At 41.3% G+C, this 24,844-nt stretch overlaps 1 protein-coding gene across 3 annotated transcripts in view; it reads left to right on the plus strand.

Moving 5' to 3' along the window:
• The window catches only part of MAGI3 (membrane associated guanylate kinase, WW and PDZ domain containing 3), a 497,671-nt gene that overhangs the window by 317,634 nt on the left and 155,193 nt on the right, over positions 1-24,844 (plus strand). For all 3 annotated transcript variants that reach the window (XM_077481559.1, XM_077481557.1, XM_077481558.1), the window contains exon 7: positions 1-23. This exon is cut by the window's left edge and continues 35 nt beyond it. In XM_077481559.1, the coding sequence (XP_077337685.1) occupies positions 1-23 (23 nt within the window). The remainder of the gene's footprint in view (positions 24-24,844) is intronic.

A 24,844-nucleotide genomic window follows, 5' to 3' on the forward strand; every position in this document is an offset into this window, starting at 1 on the left:
CAATACGGGGTCTATTTTGTTGAGTAAGTACAAAGCATTTGCATGCATGTATTCATCTACCATCATTAAACATTCCAGTCCTTTAATTTTACATCGCATTATCTTTTACCCATGTAAAGTTAATTCATTGTTTCTTGTTGAACCAATATTTTGGGTTATACTAAATTTTGGCATCATCCTCTGCATGCTCTTTATAATTCAAAGTTGTATTGAGAGTTTTTACAATATAATAGCAAAAGATGTCTACCTAGAAAATGTATTATTTACAAGGACAGTTCAGATTTGCATATACTGTACAAATTTTGCAAGATGGAATTTAAGAGAGTTTGCTTGTCTCCAATGCACAGTATATAACTGCAAAATTAACTGGATTCAGCTATTCCATTGTATTTAGATAGGGTAGGTAAAGGATTGGTAGGGGTAAAGAGAACTAAGATGAGGTAAAAGGGAAGAAGGGATTTTCCCAGACTTCAGATGCTGAAAGTGGTTAAGGTGGGTGAGGGCTATGGTGGATTGCAGTTTAGATTAGGATTTTAGAGTGAGCTGAACAAATGGGTGTATTGATCTGAGCAACAGAACAGTTTACCAAGGATACCAGCTGATTCAGGAATCTGACATCTTATGGTCTTCTAGCAATAATGCTGCAGGGTGGGTTGGAGGTAAACTTATTGTGCGCCACATAAACACACCTCTGCAATACTAAGTGCCCACAAATTGTGTAGGGAAAAATAAATAATTTTTAATTCAATCTTATTTTTTCTAAAGAAAGCCAATCATGGCTGGGTATATGCAAGAACTAGAATGTTAAGTCTGAGACGTTTTGCATGCACATGTTAAAATTAATGTTTTTGTTTGTTTTAGGACCAAAATTACAGTTTCAGGCATTGCGATCAGGTTCACCAGTCAGTTTTCAGGTGGGCCTGATCTTAGCCCTGATTCACACCTATGCATTTTTCAGATTTGCCCTACAGAACGCATTCCATAGGAAACCATGTTGAATGGACTGTAGTGCAAATCTGTAAAAAGCACTAAAAATGCATAGGTGTGAATCAGGCCTTGAGGTCCATGGAGCCCTATGAAAAAGGCAAATGTAAACGGACTTGTGCCCATTTACACCTGCCTATCTCCATGTCTGTCTAGGTCCAGGAAAAAAAAGCAGAAAAAAAAACAGAAAACAACTGCATTCTCTTCTGTTTTTTTTTTTGTGGACTGGATCAGAGGTAGCCTGATGTAAACAGCCAGCAGAGTGTGGTCATATCTGGCTGCTTGTAGAGCTTGCAGGGGTCTGCTGTGTCCATTGGGCAGATGTGAGATCCATTCCATTTGACCTTGAGCAGCAGAGGATCTCTTTCTCTGTTTGCAATCTCAGAACTATCACAATTAAAAAACATTAAATTGCCCCTAAATTACATTTACAGAGGAAGAATACTCGCCTAGATTCCAGTAATGAGCCTTCCCCGGAACTTACTACCAGGCACTGACATCTTCAGCCAGCAGACTTTTGGGTCTCGAACGCTGGCCACTGTCAATGGCCAGCCCGAGATGGCGTCACTCCTGCACATGCTTAGGAGTTCTGTCAGATTTAGCATTGCAAAATCTGTGTAGTGAGCTGCGCTTGCACAGCTTATTGTACAGAGGGGGACAGGTAGGTAAGTAGCCTGTTGGCCTGTTTTCACTGTGAAGCCTCAAGTTCCACTTTAAAAAGTGAAGAAGCAACAGATTACCAAACAACAAACAAAAATACATTTTTATTAATGACCCCCAGTGTGTTAGGTCAGACAGTTGACTGACCTGAAAGACTTCTCGGGATCTTTCTCCTAATTCAATGCCAAAGTGTCAGACACAAGCAAAGTAAAAAAATAATGCCAAATAAGACTAATGTAAATTTTTCAGAAGTACACCTGCACAATTATTTTAATTTAATGCTGAATATTCTGATTCTCACCTAAATTCATTCATGGCTGACTCACTTTTAACTGCTGCAATTTAAACAGTCATACCTAACCATGAATTCTTTGCTGACATGAATTTCTCATGTGACTTGTCAGCTAGTTACTACTAAAATGATCATGTCTTTCCATTAAATTAAGTACATTATAGTTGTAGCACTTGCAATAGAGATGATAAATAATTTAAACATGATATACAGAAATTTCTCGGAAAGTTCATGACTGCTCATTGTGGATACAACATCAATATACAGTGATATTAATTTGTAAAGAAGAAGCTCCGCAATACAAGAGTGTAGAGAACTTAATAAATACTATCTCCAATCTGTTAATTTACTGGTTTGTTCTGTAGTACAAATGTTTTACTTTGACAAGGGAAGAGGGCAGCAACTCTAGTATCTCAGTAAATTAACTAATGAAGCTATTGACTTAGATGCCACTCAGTTCATTCATTTATCATCTGTATTACCATTTAGCCATGGCAGACTGTAAATGTACATTAACTCCTTCTCTCCGTCAGCTAGGATTACATTGAAATAAAAAAAGTGCAAATATCTCTACTTTGAAGAGAATGAAGTTCTAAATCGTTCCAGGCAAACATTAAGTGGGATTTTCTGTTAATGCACTTTGAGAGTCCATTAGCATTAGTTTTACCTTAGGCTTTGTCTTTATTGCAGTGCTCTGAAATTAAGAGACAGTTGTGGCATATTTAAAGGTCACAGGCTGTTCCCTTTATAAATTCAGGTTTAGCTGTATCCTCTGGGTAAAAGAAAACTGGAATCAGAGATGATATATGCACACTGGATGTACATGTTTGTGGTGCACTCAGTTTTATATGTATCTGTTTTACCCAAATAAAATATGAGATTTTTTTTAGAATCTTTATTTTCAATCAATATACAAATAAATCCCAGGGACATATAACTAATACAACTCCAAAAAAAAGGAAGAAACAACAACGCAGAAGATTTGATTTTCTGTACCACAAACTTCTTCGTTATAAGTATATGTTTGTGTGTATGTTTGGAATATTAAGGAATGACACTGGCAGAAATGATCATTTATTCCATAAGCCAAAGTGCTACACTTCCAAACGACCAATCAGCAAACATTTCTCATTCTTACTTTGCTGAACCAGTCAAGGGAAAGCTCCAGTTGGTTGGCCTACTGAACTTTTCTCTGCGTTTTAAAGTGCATTGTAACATGTTAGCCATCAATAAATGCAGTATGTTGGTTTTTTAAAATGGTGTACCTACACCCACGCAACAAATTTAGTAAACAACTAAAAATTGTGAAAACAACTGGAAAAAAAAAAAGATTTTCATCAGACATTACAAAGTCCAAATCACAAAGTCCCAAAGGTTAAAAACCTGAGGATCCTGCCACGCCCTTTATCACCTAAATACACTACTATGTATTCAAATAATTCAAATCATAAAAAACTAAATTAATTATCACTACTGATCAAATAGGTATATAATAGTGTACCATCATCCTATCAGTTTAAGAAATAAAGGCAGCAAATTTGAGGCAACTTTGGACTTTCAAAGTACGGTAAAAACTCACAAAAAAAGGGATGCATAAATTTATTAGGATATAACATAGTTAAAATAGCCCTTATAGCGATCTTAAATGCAATAGAGCCAAATAAGCACATTTTACAGTTGCAAAGATTTGGAAAAAGTGGAACCCACCCTGGCCTGCAAAAAAAATAAAAACATTTTTTCAGACTTAACCAAGTCCAAATCACAAAGTCCCAAAGGTTAAAAACCTGAGAATCCTGACCGCGCCCTTTATCACCTAAATACATTACTATGTATTCAAACACTTCAATTCATCAACAAAATACGTTGCCCATATAATATCATATGATACAACATGAATAAAGTGCTCAGTGATATAAATAGTCCATCAAAAATTTGTTTGACCAATAATGTGCTCTTCTTCACCAAAGTGTTTGCCTACTGTACTCACCCTTAAGCTATTGACCTCTTTAATTAAAAAGGAAGTCAACTGCGCTTGCTCTCATTAACTGGTGAATTCCCATAGACGGTTAATAAATTCCAAACAATCTCGGATCAATCTCTTTATGCTTCTTGTACACATGGATAAATGTGCATCACTGCGCCTTTAAGCATTCCTGTGCCTCAAGGGAGCTCGATGGTAAGCCAGATATGTACAGTAAGAGATGGGGAAACCTCTCGTAGTGTAGTAATGTATTTTTAATGAAACAAACCACTTTAAATTGCACTTACAAAAAAAAGGCAATCAGGCATGTATTACAGGATGGAAATGCTGATTTGCGCTCCACGTGTGTTCCAACAAGCGGAAGTGATGTATTCCATCAGCCCCACGCTGCCCATTTCATCAGCAACACCTGAAGTCATCAGAAGGCCGCTCCTGATGACTTCAGGCACAACTGATGAAGAGCAAAGCGGGGCTTCCGGAATGTATCACTTCAGCTTGTTGGGTTATTATGCAAACTTTTGGGATTCCTTTCATCCCTTCATCAGGCCTTATACATTTCAAACGTTCCTATGTGCACACAAATTTGAATGTGCTGTGACTACACATATTAGAGGCAGCAGCTTCCTACAAATGGAATTTGCTTATTTAAAATGCTGGTGACTAGCACGGGGATTATATGTTCGTACATTTAATACTCACTGCTTTTAAATGAAGCCAGCATTACATATAAAAATAACTTTTCACAGATTTTTCGGTCTTTGCACTGCTAATAAATAACGTCAACATTACAAATACCAAAAAACAATTCTTTGCCTTGGATATGGTTAATTATATGATGGTGCTGCTCCTTGGTATTTTGTATAGTGTGATCATGTTTTATATATAGATGAAAGGACCTGGGTCAACAAGTAAACAATATAGTTAGAGTTGTACCTTTACTATGCTGAACTCCAGCTGAGTGTCGCAATGCGAATGGAAGCTGTTTACCTGCTAAATAATGTCCAAATCAATACAATTCAGTTCTAAGGTTTACACAGTCCTGCCATGGAGCTACTTTCTATATTAGTTAGGAATGTAGTGGGATTCTCCTCTTCTGCTGATTAGACAGAGAAGGAGCAGCAGGAGACTGATGAGGCCATCTATCTGCTCTCTTTCCCTGGCAGTTTTTTTTCTTGTCGGTGCATTTTAATGCAGTACACCTGATTGGATTCCCGTGCCACTCTTTCTTCTCAGTGCTGTTATTCAGAGGGAGGAGATTTGTTGGGACTTCAAATGAGGCAAGGACCTAGTCATGCCTCCATCCCTATCTACGTGGGAAAGAGACATGAAATAAGGCACTGAGTTTATATGAAAAGGTCAAAAAGGTGTCAGATATAAACAATAATACATGATACTGATTATTATCGCAATACTTCATCTCGATTCATACATATAAAAGCATGAATGACACATATTCTTGTGAAAAGATTGTGGGTTTAACACCTCTTCCCATCACTATTAGTAATAAACACCATCATTTACAAAAAAAATATATATAATTACACAGGCACATGATTCTGATATAAGATAATAAAAAACACATCATCGATTTAAACATAAGTACAGAAGCTTGACGTGTTTCATGGAATGTTATCCACTCTTCAGGAGCAAACGTGTGTACATCTGTAAAAAACATATAAAAATCCTTAGCTAATTGTCTTTTGAAAGAAGCCAAAATGGGAGGAAAACCCCCCATTAGAAATAGAGTACTCACAAAATCGCTGTGTATAGAAAGTACAACACCAATGACTGGAAGCCCCTAGAGAGGGGCATCTTTTCCGGGAGCTGTGGTTTCATGAACATTTCGCATAGCCCGTGCAAGGTGATATCCAGGGATGCAGAAATCCCGGCAGGACAATTTCCTGGGCTTGACCTTGAATGTTTCCTATAATTGTCTTGAGGGACTGCTAAAAAATATATACATATGAATATGTGTATAACAAAACCCTGTCTGTTTAAGGACAGAAAAATTGAATGTAACCAAGTTGGTGTTGGTGAATCCCAAACAGGGAGGATTGGGGAGTAGAAAAATGTGGCAATAATAGGTAAAAAACCCACCAACAAGAACTATGTGAATGGGAACCCATTTAGAACCTATACCAATGTTCAATATGAGGCTATGAATGGTACCAAGTGCTAGAACCTGGGGAATCCTGATGAAATGTAGTGAGAATGATCTTGAAACGCCAACAGGACAGATCTGCCACCCAGATAGAGCCTATAAGGGCGCACGCAGCCCACACCCCCAAACGCCACGCTGAGCGTGCATAAGGAAGTGAGGAGGCGCCTATGTCCGAGCAGCCACGTCCTCCAGCATTTGGCACCAAATATTATTCAGAGGATTACAAATGGCTGATATCAAATCAAATTAAAGCGTTTGCACTAGCTGCATTGTGTCTTTTACCCTGCCTGGAGTTCAAAAACTGTAAAAAGTATACATTATATTTCTATCACCAGATATTAAAAAAAAAAAATCTATCTATAAGATTTTATAGGCCTTAGTATAGATCTTAAAAAGTCTGTCCTTGAAGTCTTTAATAGCTGCATTCAAGGTCGCTAACAACTATTGTTGTCAAAGACGAGGCACAGCACTGTAATAAAATAAGAAAATAAAAAATAAGATGACTGCTCATAAGTGAGCATTTTTACATTAAACTGCTGTGATGTGCCTGCCAACCCAAAACGATTGTGGTATTTGTATTACATTTTGGTGGCAGGGGTATTCAGGTTAATATAGTAGAAGAATATTAATATTCATGAATGCTTCCATTGACATTTTAAGGTCTTAATACTACAGTAAGTCACTCGAAACATTGTGGTCTGGTTCACTGGCTGTCTCGAAGTTTGGACAAGTTGCCTGCCTGAAATTTAGTACACTTGGCTCTACATGAGAGAGAGAGGCTCAGTGCATTGCAAACTGCGTGTGCAGGGACTGGGTTGTCTAACTGAATGAGTGCTGTCCTTTGTTACGTGTGTGTTTATGACAGCTTAGCAAAAGCCCTTGTTCCCCTCCGGAGTTTTCTTGGCAGCTTGCAATCATGACAGCGTAAGAACTAAGATAACTGCAGACTAGCTGACAATATAATCTTTGGGGAGGGTGATGGCGTTAGGCTCGGCAAAGCAGAGCTCCAGCATACAAAGCAAGTGTACCATAAGTGAAGCCCCACCCCTGGGATATGCTGGCCGTAGCTACTTTTAACTTGTTCCATAGCCACTTGTCTCCTGGTAGATTATTATTTGCTGCTGCAGAGAGTAAAAATATCCCCAGATAGCCTGGGCTTTTTGCTAAGGATCAAAGATGTATTTGCAATGCCAATTTTAGAAGCATTTTGGAAGTTATTTATTATGCTTCGATATATATCCAAGGCAAAGACAATTATTTGGATAGGACTTTTTTTCTTTTCTTTTAAAACGATTAATAGACAAACATTTTATGCACCCTTAAGTAATTATAAAAACACTATAATGGCTAAAGTTTTATATTTTGGGTGCATACTTCAAGAATAAAAAATATTACCAAAAGTATTGGGATGCCTGCCTTTACATGAACATGAGCTTTAATGGCAGTTTTAGTCTGTAGGGTTCAATATTGAGTTGGCCCACCCTTTGCAGCTAAAACATCTTCAGCTCTTCTGGGAAGGCTGTCCACAAGGTTTAGCTGTGTGTCTATGGGAATGTTTGACCATTTTTCCAGAAGCACATTTGTGAGGTCAGGCACTGATGTTGGATGAGAAGACCTGGATCGCAATTTCCGCTCTAATTTCTCCCAAAGGTGTTCTATCGGGTTGCGGTCAGGACTCTGTGCAGGCTAGTCAAGTTCCTCCTCCCCAAACTCACTCATCCATGTTTTTATGGACCTTGCTTTGTGTACTGGTATGCAGTCGTGTTGGAACAGGAAGAGGCCACCCCCAAACTGGTCCTACAAAGTTAGGAGCATGAAATTGTCCAAAATGTCTTGATATGCTGACACCTTAAGAGTTCCCTTCACTGGATCTAAGGGGCCAAGCCCAACCCCTACCCCTGAAAAATAACCCCTCACCATAATCTTCCCTTCACCAAATGATTTGGACCAGTGCACAAAGCAAGGTCCATAAATACATGGATGTGTGAGTTTGGGGTGGAGGAACTTGACTGGCCTGCACAGAGCCCCAACCTCAACCTGATAGAATACCATTGAGATGAATTAGAGTGGAGACTGAGAACCAGGCCTTCTTTCCAATGCCGGTGCCTAACCTCACAATTGCGTTTCTGAAAGAATGGTCAAATATTCCCATAGACACACTCCTAAACCTTGTGGACATCCTTCCCAGAAGAGTTGAAGCGGTTATAGCTGCAAAGGTTGGGTCAACTCAATATTGACCTCTACAGACGAAGACTAGGATGCCATTAAAGTCCAGGTGCGTGGAAATGCAAGTGTCCCAATACTTTTGGTAATATAGTGTAAATTGGGCTTTTTTAATCTACATAATTTTCAGAATGCTTTTGGGAAACAGTTTTCAAACTACACAACCCAACTGCTTGAAATGCTTTTTATTGTTTTCATCAGCATAATGTAAAGCACTGAAATGAAAGTGTAACTTCTGGCAAATGGCCAGAAATACACATCTGTCAACTGTCTTATATGCCAGAGGATGAGTAGTATTGTCCAGACACATTTGGCAGCACAGTCATTAATGGCATTGCTTTTTTAGAGTTAAAGGATACAGTGAAATGTGTCCCCACCCACAACCTACTGGTTGGAAAATGAAAGCAGTACAATGCACTTCCAAATTATCAATCGTGCTCAGTCCTCTTAGCAGTATGTTCCCTAAGCAGATCCTGATTGGCCCAGTACTAAGGTTACAATGTAATTAGCTAACAGACTAGATCTGCGATAATTTGCCCACTTACTAACGAATGGGGAGTCATGCTCTATGGTCACTTACAGCATGCACAAAAATAATTAAATATATTTTTGTGTTGGCCTAGTACTGCACTGCTTCTCCCAGTCTGAGTGTTGCTGTAAAACAGATTAAATAAGCTGATATCAGACAGTTTTGGGTACTTATGATTTATTTAAATGTACATTGAGGGCTCCTTCATACTAGTGGTTAGGTGGTGGTAAAATCCCAAATCGTGCTTCTTCTTCACCCCTGCTGCGGCCACCTTTAGCTGCATAGCCAGCTGCTGGGGGTGTACACATGGCACAGCAGGAATTATACCCCCTATTGACATCTAAACCAGGGTGATGGGAGAAAGGCCATCTGCACAGAGCCCAACAACACAAAAATAGTATGACATGACAAGATACTACAAGCACAACCCATTCAAGTTAATGGGGTCGCTGTGCAAGCACACGACAACCGCGTGCTTCAAAGAGTTAAATCAGGCAGTGAGGAGGCAATACAATGCCTCATCACTGCCTATCAAATGCTCTTTAAAGATCAATCCAAACACGGGTCGCTCCTTGGAGACCAAAGCTAGTGTAAAGGAGCCCTTAAAGTGTCTCTGTGTATAGTTATATATATATATATATATATACACACACATGTACACATACTGTATAAAGTATCAAAGGCTGTGTAGTACAACAATTTTCCCAAATTGTCTTTTACTTTTATATCCAAATGCAAGTATGCAAATCCCATTTTAGCCCGTACAGCAACACCAAATTCTTTGTCTAGCTGAATTAATTCATATCTCAAGAGCATTTAAAGACATTGGACTACACATCCTTTGATTCTTTGTATGGGAGCAGTGAGTATGGAGCTTGCTTAATGTGGAAGACTGTTCATTTGATTCTTAATACAATTGCTCACCCTTGAGTGAATGTGTATATATAAATATATATAAACCACTACTTTTTTAGTTCCTAAAATGTCTCAGTTTTTTTGTGTCCCTTTGGGGAGATTTTTCCTTCCTGTCCTGAAAACATGATGACAGTGGTCCCTAGAACAAACATAATCTAACAAGTAGGGACACAGGAAGCAATAAAAAACATTTGAAAGGGGTTCTAATAAATCCCTACACAACAAAGGAAAACAAGGGGTAGGGGGTAGACAACCCCCGGCAGGCAAAGCCTGTTTTGCCAGCACTCGACTCCCTCCCCATCAGCAGAGCAGCGCAGGGAAGTGTCAGTGAGACACTAATGCATTCCAATGTCAGATTTCCCCACTCCACATCTGCACTAAGGGGAAGGCACTGTGCTACCACACATTGTAAAAGATGGGAAACATTGTTTGGTTCTCTAACTTTGCTGCAGCTGCGATCATCAGCTTTTGTGATGGGAAGAGATTGGGCGCAGTTCTGCTGGGGGGCTGGGGGTTCCCGTTTCCCTGAAGGAGGAGTACTGTCTTGGCCACTGCTAAAGCCAATCACATCCACCATCTGGAGGAAGATAACTCGCGTGGTTGCCCCTACCAGTCTCAGAAAGAAGGGATTTCACTGTGATTGACAAACCCACAATCAGGTGACAGTTTGTGGAATTGAGATAAAAAAGTAGTGGTGCGCTATACGTATACAATAAAGTAGTGGAAATGTGTAGAATCCTAATGGGCCAGTATTAAAGATCTGTGCTGGCCGTAACTGGACTAAAAAAAAACGTGGCGCTTGCTATTGGTGGACAAGTATCATAATGATGAGAGAAACATAAATCAATAAGTATGATAATAGTAACATTTCTATTAGGGAACCCATATCCCAAAAGCAGGTGCTGGCAGTTACCAGACTCAAGATTGTGTGGAAAAAACACAGCACTGGTAAATCGGAAAGATCTGAGAGCGATGTGCAAAAAAAATTATAAATAATGCAGTGTTGGCAATAAACAAAGTTGCAATATGTGAACTAAAGTGCATATATCCCAAATGAAAATAAATGATAAAACAGATTTAAAAATAAGTGGCGGGTAAAAATAAGTGGCGCATAAAAAATAAATAAGTCCATAAAAACGTATATAACAGTGTCCATAGAATTCTTCTTTCTTTAAACAATATGTGGAATGTAAACATATAGTGACTCTTGAAAAAATAGAGTGCAAGTGCTCGCAATCAAACTTCAATAAGATGCTGCTAATGGTAGGTAGTTTGTGAATTCCTCCGTGCTGGTTAGATATATGGGTGTCCCCTTACCTTACTGCTGTAAGCTAACAGCATATAAGTATGACTTTAAGGGTCCTTGGTAACCATCTTAGTGTGGGATGGTAGCCCCAGGCTCTTGTTGTTACAGGTATCCTGCCTATAATCAGTGTAAGCATACCCCTTAAGTGGTAATCTTTGGAAAATCTGGGATGGAAGGGTCTCACCAATAGGCATAGGAAGGATGGCCCATAGTGTAGTATATTAAACCAGTATTTATTAAATAAAAGATAGCATAAGACAAGTACCTGAATGAGCAACAGGTAGTGTAAAAACGAACAGCAAGCTCAATGGCGTCACTTCTGGTATCGCAGTGCCTGGCGCGTGTTCGTCACGATCATGTGACTTCATCAGGGATAACATTTGTGGAATTGCTGTTGAGCTTCTGGGAACTTTGTTGAAATTATTCCTGAACCTTTGTGCCACTACTGTACCTCTGCACTCTGTGTCCCTTTAAGCCACAGCCTGTGTTCAGCGCAATGAAAATCACACCCAACCACTTTTTCTCAGCTGTGGAGACCCAACTTATGATCCTGCGCACAGGCACACTGCTTTCAGAAAATACCCCTGACCTGAGCTCATCATTGCGCATCCATTCCATATGCTGGTATATGACATCACATACAAGCACATAAGCTGGATGCAAGAGGTGGATCAACAGAATGAGTGTGCCAGGACAGGTAGATGTGTCATCTCTGCTTTCTTTCACCACTCTGTATATCATAGATGAAAAGAGGTTACAGCAGGGGAGCAGATAAGCAAGAGGGTACAGTGATGGGGAAAATTAGTAGGAGGGGTTCAGAGGTGGAACAGGAGAGCTGGAGGGTACAGCGGTGGGGCAGATGTGCAGGGGGTTCAGTGTTGGGCCAGAAAAGCAGTGGGGTAGAGCAGTGGGGCAGACGTGAAAGGAGGTTTATTGGTGAGGCAGATGAGCAGGGGTTACAGTGGTGGGGCATGGGAGCAGGGGAAACAGTGGTGGAGCAGGGGGAACAGAGGTACATCCGTGGAACACATGAGCAGGGGGTTACAGTGGTGGGGCAGAAGTGCAGGGGGAACAGAGGTGGGACAGATGTGCAGGAGGTACAGTCATGGGGCAGATGAGAAAGGGGGTTACAGTGGTGGGGCTGATGAGCAGATAAGTTCAGTGTTAGGACAGATGAAAATATGGTTCAGTAGTGGAGCACATGTGACAGAAGAGCAAGGGGGTACAGAGGTGGGGGCAGATGTGCAGGGTACAAGAAAAACAGAAATGGATTGCATGCACACCTAGTGCATTACCAGAGATAATTTAATAAGACATTTTTGTATAAAAGTGGGTACTCACCAAAGGCCATAACACAGTGCATGGACATGCACAGAACAACGGGGTACAGCTAATGCATTTGGGGGCACACCCCCTTCCTCAGAGTTAGATGTGCAGGGGGTTACAGTGGTGGGGCAGATGCACAGGGGATTACATTGGTGGGTCAGATTTACAGGGGATTACAGTGGGTCGGCAGATGAGAAAGGGGGTACATTGGTGGGACAGATGAGCAGGGTGGTACAGTGGTGGGGCAGATGTACAGGGGGGTTAGAGTGGTGGGACTGATGAGCAGGGGGGTTACAGTGGTGGAGCAGATGAGCAAGGGGGTTAAAGTGGCGGGGCAGATGAACAAGGGGGTACAGTGGTGGGGAAGATGTATAGTGGTGGGGCAGATGTGTAGGATGTTACTGTGGTAGGGAAGATGAGCAGGGGGGTACAGTGGTGGGGAAGATGTACAGTGGTGGGGCAGATGTGCAGGGGGTGCAGTGGTGGGACAGATGTGCAGTGGTGGGGTAGATGTGCAGGGGGGTACAGTGGTGGGAAAGATGTACAGTGGTGGGGCAGATGAGCGGGGGGGTACAGTGGTGGGACAGATGTGCAGTGGTGGGACAGATGTGCGGGGGGTACATTGATGAGACAGATGTGCAGTGGTGGGGCAGATGTGCAGGGGGGTGCAGTGGTGGGGCAGATGTGCAGGGTGTTACAGCAGTGGGGCAGATGTGCAGGGTGTTACAGTGGTGGGGCAGATGTGCAGGGGGTTACAGCGGTGGGGCTGATTTGCAGGGGGTTACAGTGGTGGGGCTGATTTGCAGGGGGTTACAGTGGTGGGGCTGATTTGCAGGGGGTTACAGTGGTGGGGCTGATTTGCAGGGGGTTACAGTGGTGGGGCTGATTTGCAGGGGGTTACAGTGGTGGGGCTGATTTGCAGGGGGTTACAGTGGTGGGGCTGATTTGCAGGGGGTTACAGTGGTGGGGCTGATTTGCAGGGGGTTACAGTGGTGGGGCTGATTTGCAGGGGGTTACAGTGGTGGGGCAGATATGCAGGGGGTTACAGTGGTGGGGCAGATATGCAGGGGGGTACAGAGGTGGGGCAGATTTGCAGGGGGTTACAGTGATCTGAGGTGTGAAGGTGTAGGAATTGGGGCTGATCTGAGGCGTGAGAGTGCAGGATGTTAACTTCTCACTACTAAAGTAGTTTACAGCATTTACTTAATAAAAAATCCTTTTTGTGATTGAGAATGTGAAGTTGCTATTTTTTTGTTATAAAATCGACACTCTCAATTTGTTTGAAAAAAAATTCGGGCACACTGTGCTTTAAAAGGTTGCCTACCCCTGGAATAAATGATTACGTTTTTTTTTTTTTAATCAGAAAAAACTTTATTCAGCATAAAAGAAGAATACATAATGAAATGCTGGGTGCAACATGCACCAAATTAAAGGATAACACATCTGACATTTCATACATGGAAATAAAACATATACACAATGTGTGTGTTCCAGATCCAACTGGGGGCCAGAGGGAGGGAGACAGTGGGGTGGCCCAGGAGGGCGACTCGCTTAAGTCACCTGTAGGGATACATGCAGAACCTTGTTAGCTGTGTGTCTTGGCCAGTGGGTCATAGTACTAGGGAAGACTTGGCCCTAATCCAAGGCGCACTAAGGGGCAGCAATATAGTCAAGGATTAGTCCTGTTCCATGCAGGTGGCCGAGTCCTCCACCCATCTGTCCCAAATTTTATTGAACTTGGCCGGGCAGCCTCTGTGTTTGTACAGCACTTTTTTGTAAGGAAGAGTGGCATTGACCGCCCCCTTCCATTGCTGTATGGTGGGGTTGTTGCCCTGATCCAGGTGCGAGCAATCTGCATCCTAGCAAGAAACAGTGACTCCTGTAAAAATATTTAGAGGTACTTCTCTTCTGGTAGAGAGAGGATGCCAAGTAGGCACTGACGGGGGCATAAAGATAGAGGGGAGCCCATGCGGTCATGGAGGAACTTCACCACCTGGGACCAGTAATCCTGAAGTCTTGGGCAAGACCATAACAGGTGATAGAATGTGTGAATGATTACATTTAATTGTTCTTCATATCGGCTTGAAGCTCAGCTTTAATTAGGTTTATATTTGTAATGCATAAACTTTTATTGGCTATACATGATTTGGAATTTTATGAAAAATATATAAAAATGTCTGCTTGTTATTGTTCCCTTGCTTGCAATATCAGATACACTGGAAACACTTTCAGGTGCTTCACATTACTAATATTACACAGACGTTTTACTGATTTTTGTCTTCACTGGAATTCTGTAAACTTAAAAGAAGCTACTTCAGCAGAGTTGCTAATAAAATGCTGTGGAGGTTTATTGTGCAATACTACAGCTATTTAAGGCCCTTTCACACATGGCAGACTCTGTTCTGTTCAGCAGGGGGATCCGCTCACAGATCCCCTGCTAATCAGAGCAGAGCGGGCAGAAGACAGGTCCATATCTGCTCAGTTTATGTAGAGCCAGCATTGACAAACTCCCGCTCTGCTCTATGGGGGGCTGGGTGTAAACGGACTCTGCTGTCTATATACACCTGACTAACTCTGATCCGCCTACACAGAGAAGGACGGATCCGTTTTTTTTAGTGGACTGGATCAAAGATGGGCAGGTGTAAATTGACACAAGTCCTTTTACACCTACCGGTTCATGTGAAAAATTGACAGGTGTACCTGATCGGAACGGTTGTGTGAAAGGGGCCTTAGGCTAAGCAATGCTTAAAGTACTTCTAAAAAACAATTACTAACATCCAATATGATCTTTCACATGTTAATGTAATTATACAAGTAATTTTCTGTGTTTTAAATCTATTGCTTTCATTGAAATATTACCTGGTAATCTTGCTATGAAGGTCCTTGTTCAGACACTTTCTCATCGTATAACAACAATTTGTCACTGTCTCTCAATTGCACTCCTGTGTTGTCACCCTGTCACATATGCTTCCAGTAAAGGCTTTAATTAAATGGGTTGTAAAGTCAAAAGGTTTTCTATCTTATTGCTTAATCTAAAAAGCCTTATGTACATCAGGCCCCACTCTGCCTCTACCCCCCAAATACTTTCCTGAGCCCCATCTTTGTCCATAGGTGTCCACGAGTGTCTCAGCTGTCCGAGACTCTCCCTCCTGATTGGCTAAGACACAGCAGCAGCATCATTGGCTCCTGCTGCTGTAAATCAAAGTCAGTTAGCAAATCAGGCTACATGTCAACCGCATTGACATGTAGCCACCACTGGGCTGCACGGAGGCTGGAGATCAACAGCACTGAAATTGTAAAAAAAAGTGCTAAAAGAAGGTATGAAGAGTATTTTCTAACAAAAAATAAATAATGCAGTGGAACTACTGGACAGGAAAACTGCTCTGGAAAATAAGTCCTCTGCAGACTTCCTTTTATTTATCTTTTCTTCCAATAAGCTTTGGAAATGTTTGCATATTTATCCAAAGATCTTATTAAACACTCACATAAATAAATTTATAAAAAATATACAGAAACCCATATTTCTCTAAATTTCTGCTTCATTGAAATAAAGTCTCTAGTGATCGAATGTACGAGTTTTAAATTATTATTCTTGTGTTCTCGAGTATCCAGGGAGATTTGTAAGGAAGGCAAATGCGAGCAGCAATATAATTAAACATTTTGAAGCTTGTTGCTTTAAGTGCATCTGCATGTCTCTGTATTTCAGTTCTTTTGATAGGAAATCCTTTTATCTCTGTGTAAAACTTAGAACTTTAAAAGTGGACATGCCATGAAAATGCAAGGCCACTTATCTGGGTTCCTACCAATGCCCAAATAAAAAACACTAAATAAAATCTGAAAAACATTAACCATTTGAAGGAAAAAAAAAAGTGTCTTGGACCCTGATTCTATACATTATTGATTCTATACAAAGTATTCTTTAAAGTGATTGTAAACCCTTACAAACCACTTTGACCTACAGGTAAGCCTAGATTAAGGCTTACCTGTTGGTCCAAGAAATATCTCCTAAACCTATACGGTTTAGAAGATATTTACCCGAAGACAGCGGCCCGCAGGCACACTGGGCCGGCCGCAGATCACGGTGATATGCCACGAGTGTCGGCTCCCGTGCGCATGCGAACCACAGCGCCGGAGACGCGAGACCCGGAAGTCGCTCCGGGATCCATGGCAGCGGCAAAGAGGAAGACGGAGGACCGCTTCGGGGGCTTTGTTCTCAGGTAAGTTATTCATAATGAGCTAGCTCATTATGCCTTTGCCTTGCAGGGTGTGTTTTTTTTCCCTTCCTCTTTAAATGTTGTAGCCTGAATTTTTGGCAAAACCCATCCTATGCCATTGGTGGCTTCAAGTGTGGGTCAGCGTCCTGGTATGTCTGCCCCTCCCCAATACATATTTACATAGTTAGTAAGTTTGAGTAAAGACCCCAGTCTATCCAGTTCAACCTGACTGAGTGTCTATAATTGTGCCTATGCCTGTATATCAGACACTCACATCGGTCCCTACCCTCAAGGAGCCCACAATCCAAGGTCCCCATTCATATACTAGGGCCAATTTTGGACAGAAGCCAATTAACCTACCAGCATGTCTTTGGAGTGTGAGAGGAATCCAGAGTACCCGGAGGAAACCCACGCAAGCACATGCAAACTCCAGGTAGTGTCGTGGTTGGGATTCGAACCAGCAACCCTTCTTACTGCTAGGTGGGAGTGCTACCCACTACACCACTGTGCCGCTCATACATAAATGCCCCTTGGGGCACTGTACAAGCCTAAGCTCTGTAAAGGGCAGCTTGTTTATTGAGGACTTATGGGCCCTCAGGAAGGGAGTAAGCCTGAAGTTATTTGAGCTCTATATATGCCTAGCTTTAAATGTTGTGTGTGACTATATGAATTTTACAAACCTATTAGGTACCAGAATAAAAGTAGATGGAAACCCACTCTGGCCACTCCACTTGCTCATGCCTCAGGGTCCGGAACAAGTTAATGGAGCAACCATAAGACTAATTTTCCATCATTGGAAGGTGACCCCAAAATAGTTTTAGGAAATTTAAGCTTTTATATGCATCTACAAAGCAGTGACCAAGAAAGCAGATATATAACATGTGCATAATTGAGATAGATGAATCATCATCAGTGTGCAAACAACATAAAGACTAAAGGTTTTTCACCTTAATGCATTAAGGTGAAAAACCTTCTTTGCTGCAGCCCCCCCCCCCCCCCCCCCCCCCACACACACACACACACACACACACACACACACACACACACACACACACACACACACACACACACACACACACACTTTTTCTTACCTGCCCAATCCGATCCAGTGATGTGCACGAGCACAGCAATTCTAGGCACTGTCTCCTCATTGGACAGATTGATGGCAGCATTAGCATGGGGGGGGGGGGGGTAGTGAGCCTGCGTGGCTTTCCGTGGGGGCACCCAATGAAGAGGAGGGACCAGGAATGCTGTCGGGGCACCTCAGAGGAAGAGGACCAGAGCTGCTCTGTGTAAAATGATTGCACAGAGCAGGTAAGTATAGTCGTGTTATTTTTATGTAAAAAAAAAAAAAAAATTTACAACCCCTTCAAAGCCATGACATGGGGATTCCCAACATTACCACTGAGCTATCAGCTCCAGTTTTGCTGGCATGGTGGTTTTGTCAAAGCAGATGAGGAAATACATTTTGAGTATACTGGAAATATTTGCAGACATTTTACAATGCCTGCATTTATTTTGGTTACCTTTATACTCTTTCCTTTATGACCGGTTTCTTTTAAGCTTTTGTTTTCACTTTATTTTAACCTTGAAAAGCATTGCATACATTGATGGTCACATACAAATAAATTATGAATGTGTACAGTTCTTTCTCAATAAAGACTTTGATTTGTGAAGAGTGTCATGCCCATTAAAGCATTGCATCTTCACACACAGGTTGCTTATGGCTTTTAACCCTGTGTGTTTCATGGCGTGCTCAAGACACTGAAGGCATTGCCAGCCATGGCATTTTGTAGAAAAGCCGAGTTGTCATAGCAACACCTCTCTCCACAGACCCCTTGAGCAGTTTAATGTAGAGGACATTTCACCTGAAATAAACAGAACTAAGATGTCATGTGAACTTTTCTTTTTTGGCCGCATGTATTTTTGGTTGGATAGAAAAGGTGGGGGCAAGTTTGTCATTGTGGATTCCCACATTGTGTCTTGTGTGCACATAAACACTCACTTATATGCCACTATCCATTGGAGCTGGGGATGATTTCCAGCATTCTGCCTCTTTCACTGAAAAACACAAATACCGGTTTGCATGGAAAGGTTTATAGCAGCCTGGGGACCTGTCTGTAAGACATGCATCTAGCTCAGACTTAGAGACTATTTACCGCAATGATTTTCTGTCTGATCTCTAAGACTAATTTACCAATTTAGTCTTGGGTTGCTGGAAGTGACCAGAGCAACAGTAGGGAACTTGGTGAAAATGACCACAGGACTCCAAAACTTCAACGCAAGAGCACTAAATACTTAGCTACAATGCTGTTGAGGTGGACTTTTGATAATTTTATGTCTTGATCTCTGTAGAGATCCCATTCAAACATAATACGTAGGTAAGAGTTACCAAATATGTCCCTGCCAGGATTGCAAAGTATGTCCCCAACTATTCTGCATTTTGTTTCTGGGGCTGTTAGTGCTCCAGGTGAATTTTTGCTTAGTTTACTTGAGCTCCGGAAGGTTCTACCCCCTTTAAGACCAGAGCATTTTTTTCTATTCAGCAACTACTTTAACTGGCAATTGCGCAGTCATGCAACGCTGTACCCAAATTAAATTTATATACCGTATTTTTCGCTCCATAAGACGCACCTGACCATAAGACACACCTAGGTTTTAGAGGACGAAAACAAGAAAAAAATATTCTGAACCAAATGGTGTACTAAAATATTTACCAGTGCCCATGAAATGCAACCTGACCATTGCACATTAATGCAGCCTCTTTGCCCACCAATTGCAGCCCCTGTGCCCATTGCAGCCTCTGCCCACCAATTGCAGCCTCTGTGCCCATTGCAGCCTATGTGCCCATCAATTGCAGCCTCTGTGCCCATTTTAGCCTATATGCCCATTGCAGCCTCTCTGCCCACCAATTGCAGCCTCTGTGCCCACTAATGTCTGCCTCTGGATAACACGGCGCTCACCTCCCTCTGTCCTCTGGCGCTCGTATGTCACAGAGCTGTGTCTGTGTGCAAGGTCCCGCCCCCCTAGACCGGCTCTTGTGATAGGCGGAACACTGATTCAATCTATTATCACACGAACCGGTATAAGGGGGCGGAACCTTGTGCACAGACCCAGCTCCGTGACATACAAGCATCGGAGGACAGAGGAGAGCACTGCAGTCGCAGGTAGGACAGTCCGGCCCTGCTCACAGGGGCTTCAGATGTCGGTCCACCTCTCTCTTGTCTCTTTTCTGGCGATGGGGGGGGGGGGCGGTGCCTAGCATGCATTCGATCCATAAGACGCAGAGACATTTTCCCCCATATTTCTGGGGGGGAAAAGTGCGTCTTATGGTGTGGAAAATACGGCATTTTTTTTCTTACAAATAGAGCTGTATATTTTATACTTTCTATTTTAAAACATATCCAGTAAAATCAAATTTCATTGTAATTTTTGGCCAAAATGTATTCTCCTAAATTCCCCTAAGTGTATATTAATTTATGTGAACATTATATCATCTACAAACTATGGTATACAGTGGTGTGAAAAAGTGTTTGCCCCCTTCCTCATTTCCTGTTCCTTTGCATGTTTGTCACACTTAAGTGTTTCGGAACATCAAACCAATTTAAACAATAGTCAAGGACAACACAAGTAAACACAAAATGCAATTTGTAAATGAAGGTGTTTATTATTAAAGGTGAAAAAAAATCCAAACCATCATGGCCCTGTGTGAAAAAGTGATTGCCCCCTAAACCTAATAACTGGTTGTGCCACCCTTAGCAGCAAAAACTGCAACCAAGCGTTTGCGATAACGTGCAATGAGGCTTTTACAGCGTCCTGGAGGAATTTTGGCCCACTCATCTTTGCAGAATTGTCCTAATTCAGTTACATTAGAGGGTTTTCGAGCATGAACGGCCTTTTTAAGGTCATACCACAACATCTCAATAGGATTCAGGTCAGGACTTTGGCTAGGCCACTCCAAAGTCTTCATTTTGTTTTTCTTCAGCCATTCGGTGGTGGACTTGCTGGTGTGTTTAGGATCATTGTCCTGCTGCAGAACCCAAGTTCGTTTGAGCTTGAGTACACGAACAGATGGTCGGACATTCTCCTTCAGGATCTCTTGGTAGACAGCAGAATTCATAGTTCCTTTTATCATGGCAAGTCTTCCAGGTCCTGAAGCAGCAAAACAGCCCCAGACCATCACACTACCACCACCATATTTTACTGTTGGTATAATGTTCTTTTTATGAAATGCAGTGTTCCTTCTACGCCAGATATACTTGGACACACACCTTCCAAAGTGTTCCACTTTTGTCTCATCGGTCCACAGAATGTTGTCCCAAAAGTCTTGGGGATCATCAAGATGTGTTGTGGAGAAATTGAGACGAGCTTTGATGTTCTTTTTGCTCAGCAGTGGTTTTCTCCTTGGAACTCTGCCATGCAGGCCATTTTTGCCCAGTCTTTTCCTGATGGTGGAGGCATGAACGCTGACCTTAACTGAGGCAAGTGAGGCCTGCAGTTCCTTGGACGTTGTTGTGGGGTCTTTTGTGACCTCTTGGATGAGTCGTCGCTGCGCTCTTGGGGTAATTTTGGGCGGCCGGCCACTCCTGGGAAGGTTCACCACTGTTCCATGTCTTCGCCATTTGTGGATAATGGCTCTCACTGTGGTTCGCTGGATTCCCAAAGCTTTGGAAATGGCTTTATAACCCTTTCCAGACTGATAGATCTTAATTACTTTCTTTCTCAATTGTTCCTGAATTTCTTTGGGTCTCGGCATGATGTGTAGCTTTTAAGGATCTTCTGGTGGACCTTACTGTGTCAAGCAGCTCCTATTTAAGTGATGCCTTGATTGTGAACAGGTGTGGCAATAATCAGGCCTGGGTGTGGCTAGAGAAATTGAACTCAGGTGTGGACAACCACAGTTATAGTATGTTTTAACAAGGGGGGCAATCACTTTTTCACACAGGGCCATGATGGTTTGGATTTTTTTTCACCTTTAATAATAAACACCTTCATTTACAAATTGCATTTTGTGTTTACTTGTGTTGTCCTTGACTATTGTTTAAATTGGTTTGATGTTCCGAAACACTTAAGTGTGACAAACATGCAAAGGAACAGGAAATGAGGAAGGGGGCAAACACTTTTTCACACCACTGTATATGTTTGACAATTGCTCAATCCTGATGTACTGTTGGCCTATCTCATTTCTTGAGGCCCCAAAATGCCAGGGAAGTACAAATACCGCCCAAATTACCCCTTTCTGGAAATTAGACAGTCAGGCATTTATGCCGTGTACACACAATCAGTTTTTTTCGTCGGAAAAATCTTGGATGGTTTTTCTGACAGACTTCCGCTCAAGGTTGGCTTGCATACACACGGTCACACAAAAGTTCTCTGAACTTGCATGCACACGGTCACACAAAAGTTCTCTGAACTCAGAATGCGGTGACATACAACACTATGACAAGCTGAGAAAATTAAGTTCAATGCTTCCGAGCATGCATCGAATTGTTTCCGAGCATGCGTAGGAATTTTGCGTGTCGGAGTTGCTACAGACGATCAGAACTTTTTCCGTCGGAAAGATAGAGAACCTACTCTCAAACTTTTGCTGGCAGAAATTACGCTAGCAAAAGTCCAATGGAGCATACACAAGGTCGGAATATCCAACCAAAAGCTCTCCTCAGACTTTTGCTGGCGGGATTTCCAATCGTGTGTACGGGGCTTTAGTAATAGCTTTTTGAAGTTGTAATGTTATGTCAAATTTTTTTTGTAAATGAAGACTAAAAAAAAAATTTAAGAACATGTATGTAAAATAAATAAATATAAATATATACCCAAAAATAGGGTGGGTTACTTCCTCTGTATTTCAGGAGCTCAGTGTCAGGGTTGGCTCCCAATTTTCCACCAGTTTCCAATAGAAAAAAACGATGAGACACGTTCTTCAATGCAAAAATGTATTTTTATCTGATAGCTCTTCAAGGCATAACAATGTAATGCATAATGTTCTACGGTACAGTTACGCTCTTCATCAGGCTTTGTGCAATAATCTACTAACAACCTCATATTTTTATACCAACACCACAGGTTATAGCCTCACAGGTGCATCTCATTAATTCCATTATAGCTCCAATTCTGAATGTAACCCTCCCCAAACTTGAATCCTAACAGAAACTAAATCTAAGTATTACTAGTGCATGCCCTTTACTCATCAAATTCTTCAATTCCTGGTGCAGGAGGAAGAATCAGTTCCTATACATATTTACACTACAGATTAGTCAATCATCATAGAAGGATTAAAAGAAAAACAGAAAAAAACTATTGAAAACCAAATCTCTATTTCTCTTTAGGCTGCTTGTCAGCCATAATCCATCTCCAAATACACTCCATATTTCCTGTCCTGTGTGGTTCCATTCAACCTGTAAAGAAGCATGAAATTTGCCTTTCACAATCTTCATTAAAAAAAGGTATAAATCGTAATCCCTATTCATTCCCTCAAGGTGCAGGGAACTTTATTTATCCACCATACCTATGTTTGTTTCAATTTTAAAATCCTGTCACTCCCTCTCTGATCTCTGAGTATTTCCTCTAAAACCATGAATCTCAGATCCGAATCCTTGTGTCCCTGATCAAGAAAATGCCTGGAAACTAGCAAACCTGGCTGTTTGTGTCTAATGCCCTGTGTACACATGATAGGATTTTCAGACAACAAAATTCATGGGAGTTTTTCCAACGGATGTTGGCTCAAACTTGTCTTGCATACGCACCGTCACACAAAGTTGGTCGGAAATTCCAAACATCAAGAACGTGGTGACGTACAACGAGCCAAGAAAAATGATGTTCAATAAATAGCCAGTGCTGCTTTTCTGCTTGATTCCAAGCATGTGTGGCACTTTGTGCATTGTAATTGTGTACACACGATCGGAATTTCCGACAATGGATTTTGTTGTCGAAAAATTTGAAAACCAGCTCTCAAGTGTTTGACGGAAATTCCTATGGAAAATGTGTGATGGAGCCTACACACGATCGGAATTTCCGACAACTAGGTCCTTTCACACATTTTCCATAGGAAAATCCTATCGTGTATACAGGGCATTATGGTGCTGGGCAAATCCTGTCTTTCATTTTTTGAGTGGTCTCTCCAACATATATTAAGTTGCAAGGACATGTTAAAATGTAAATTACATAGGAGGACTGACATGTGTGAAAACCTTTCACTATGACCCTCTCACCATTGCCACACAGGGATTCGGATCTGAGATTCATGGTTTTAGAGGAAATACTCAGAGATCAGAGTGGGGGTGACATGATTTAAAAATTGAAACAAAGAGAAGTATGGTGGATAAATAAATTAAGATTCCTGCATCCTGAGGGAATGAATAGGGATTACGATTTATACCTTTTTTATGAAGATTGTGAAAGGCAAATTTCATGCTTCTTTACAGGTTGAATGGAACCACACAGGACAGGAAATATGAAGTGTATTTGGTGATGGATTATGGCTGACAAGCAGCCCAAAGAGAAATAGAGATTTGGTTTTCGATTGCTTTTTTCTGTTTTTCATTTGATCCTTCTATGATGATTGACTAATATGTAGTGTAAATATGTATAGGAACTGATTCTTCCTCCTGCACCAGAAATGGAAGAATTTGATGAGTAAAGGGCATGCACTAGTAATGTTTAGATTTAGTTTCTGTTAGGATTCAAGTTTGGGGAGAGTTAAATTTAGAATTGGAGTGATAATGGAATTAATGAGATACACTTGTGAGGCTATACCCTGTGGTATTGGTATAAAAATATGAGGTTGTTAGTAGATTATTGCACAAAGCCTGATGAAGAGCATGGTGTGCTCGTACAGTAGCACATTATGCATTACATTGTCTTGCCTTGAAGAGCTATATATATATATATATATATATATATATATATATATATATATATATATATATATGCACAGTGTCTCACAAAAGTAAGTACATCACATTTTTATAAATATTTTATTATATCTTTTTATGTGACAACACTAAAGAAATTACACTTTGCTACAATGTAAAGTAGTGAGTGTACAACTTATATAACAGTGTAAATTTGCTGTCCCCTCAAAATAACTCAACACATAGCCATAAATGTCTAAACCAATGGCAACAAAAGTGAGTACACCCCTAAATGAATATGCCCAAATTGGGCCAAAAAGTCAATATTTTATGTGGCGACCATTATTTTCCAGCACTGCCTGAACCCTCTTGAGCATGGAGTTCACCAGATGCCACTGGAGTC

The sequence above is a fragment of the Lithobates pipiens genome, unplaced genomic scaffold (assembly GCF_037356315.1).
Source record: "Lithobates pipiens isolate NorthernLeopardFrog02 unplaced genomic scaffold, aLitPip1_a1.2 Scaffold_16, whole genome shotgun sequence".
Classification (NCBI taxonomy): Eukaryota; Metazoa; Chordata; class Amphibia; order Anura; family Ranidae; genus Lithobates; species Lithobates pipiens.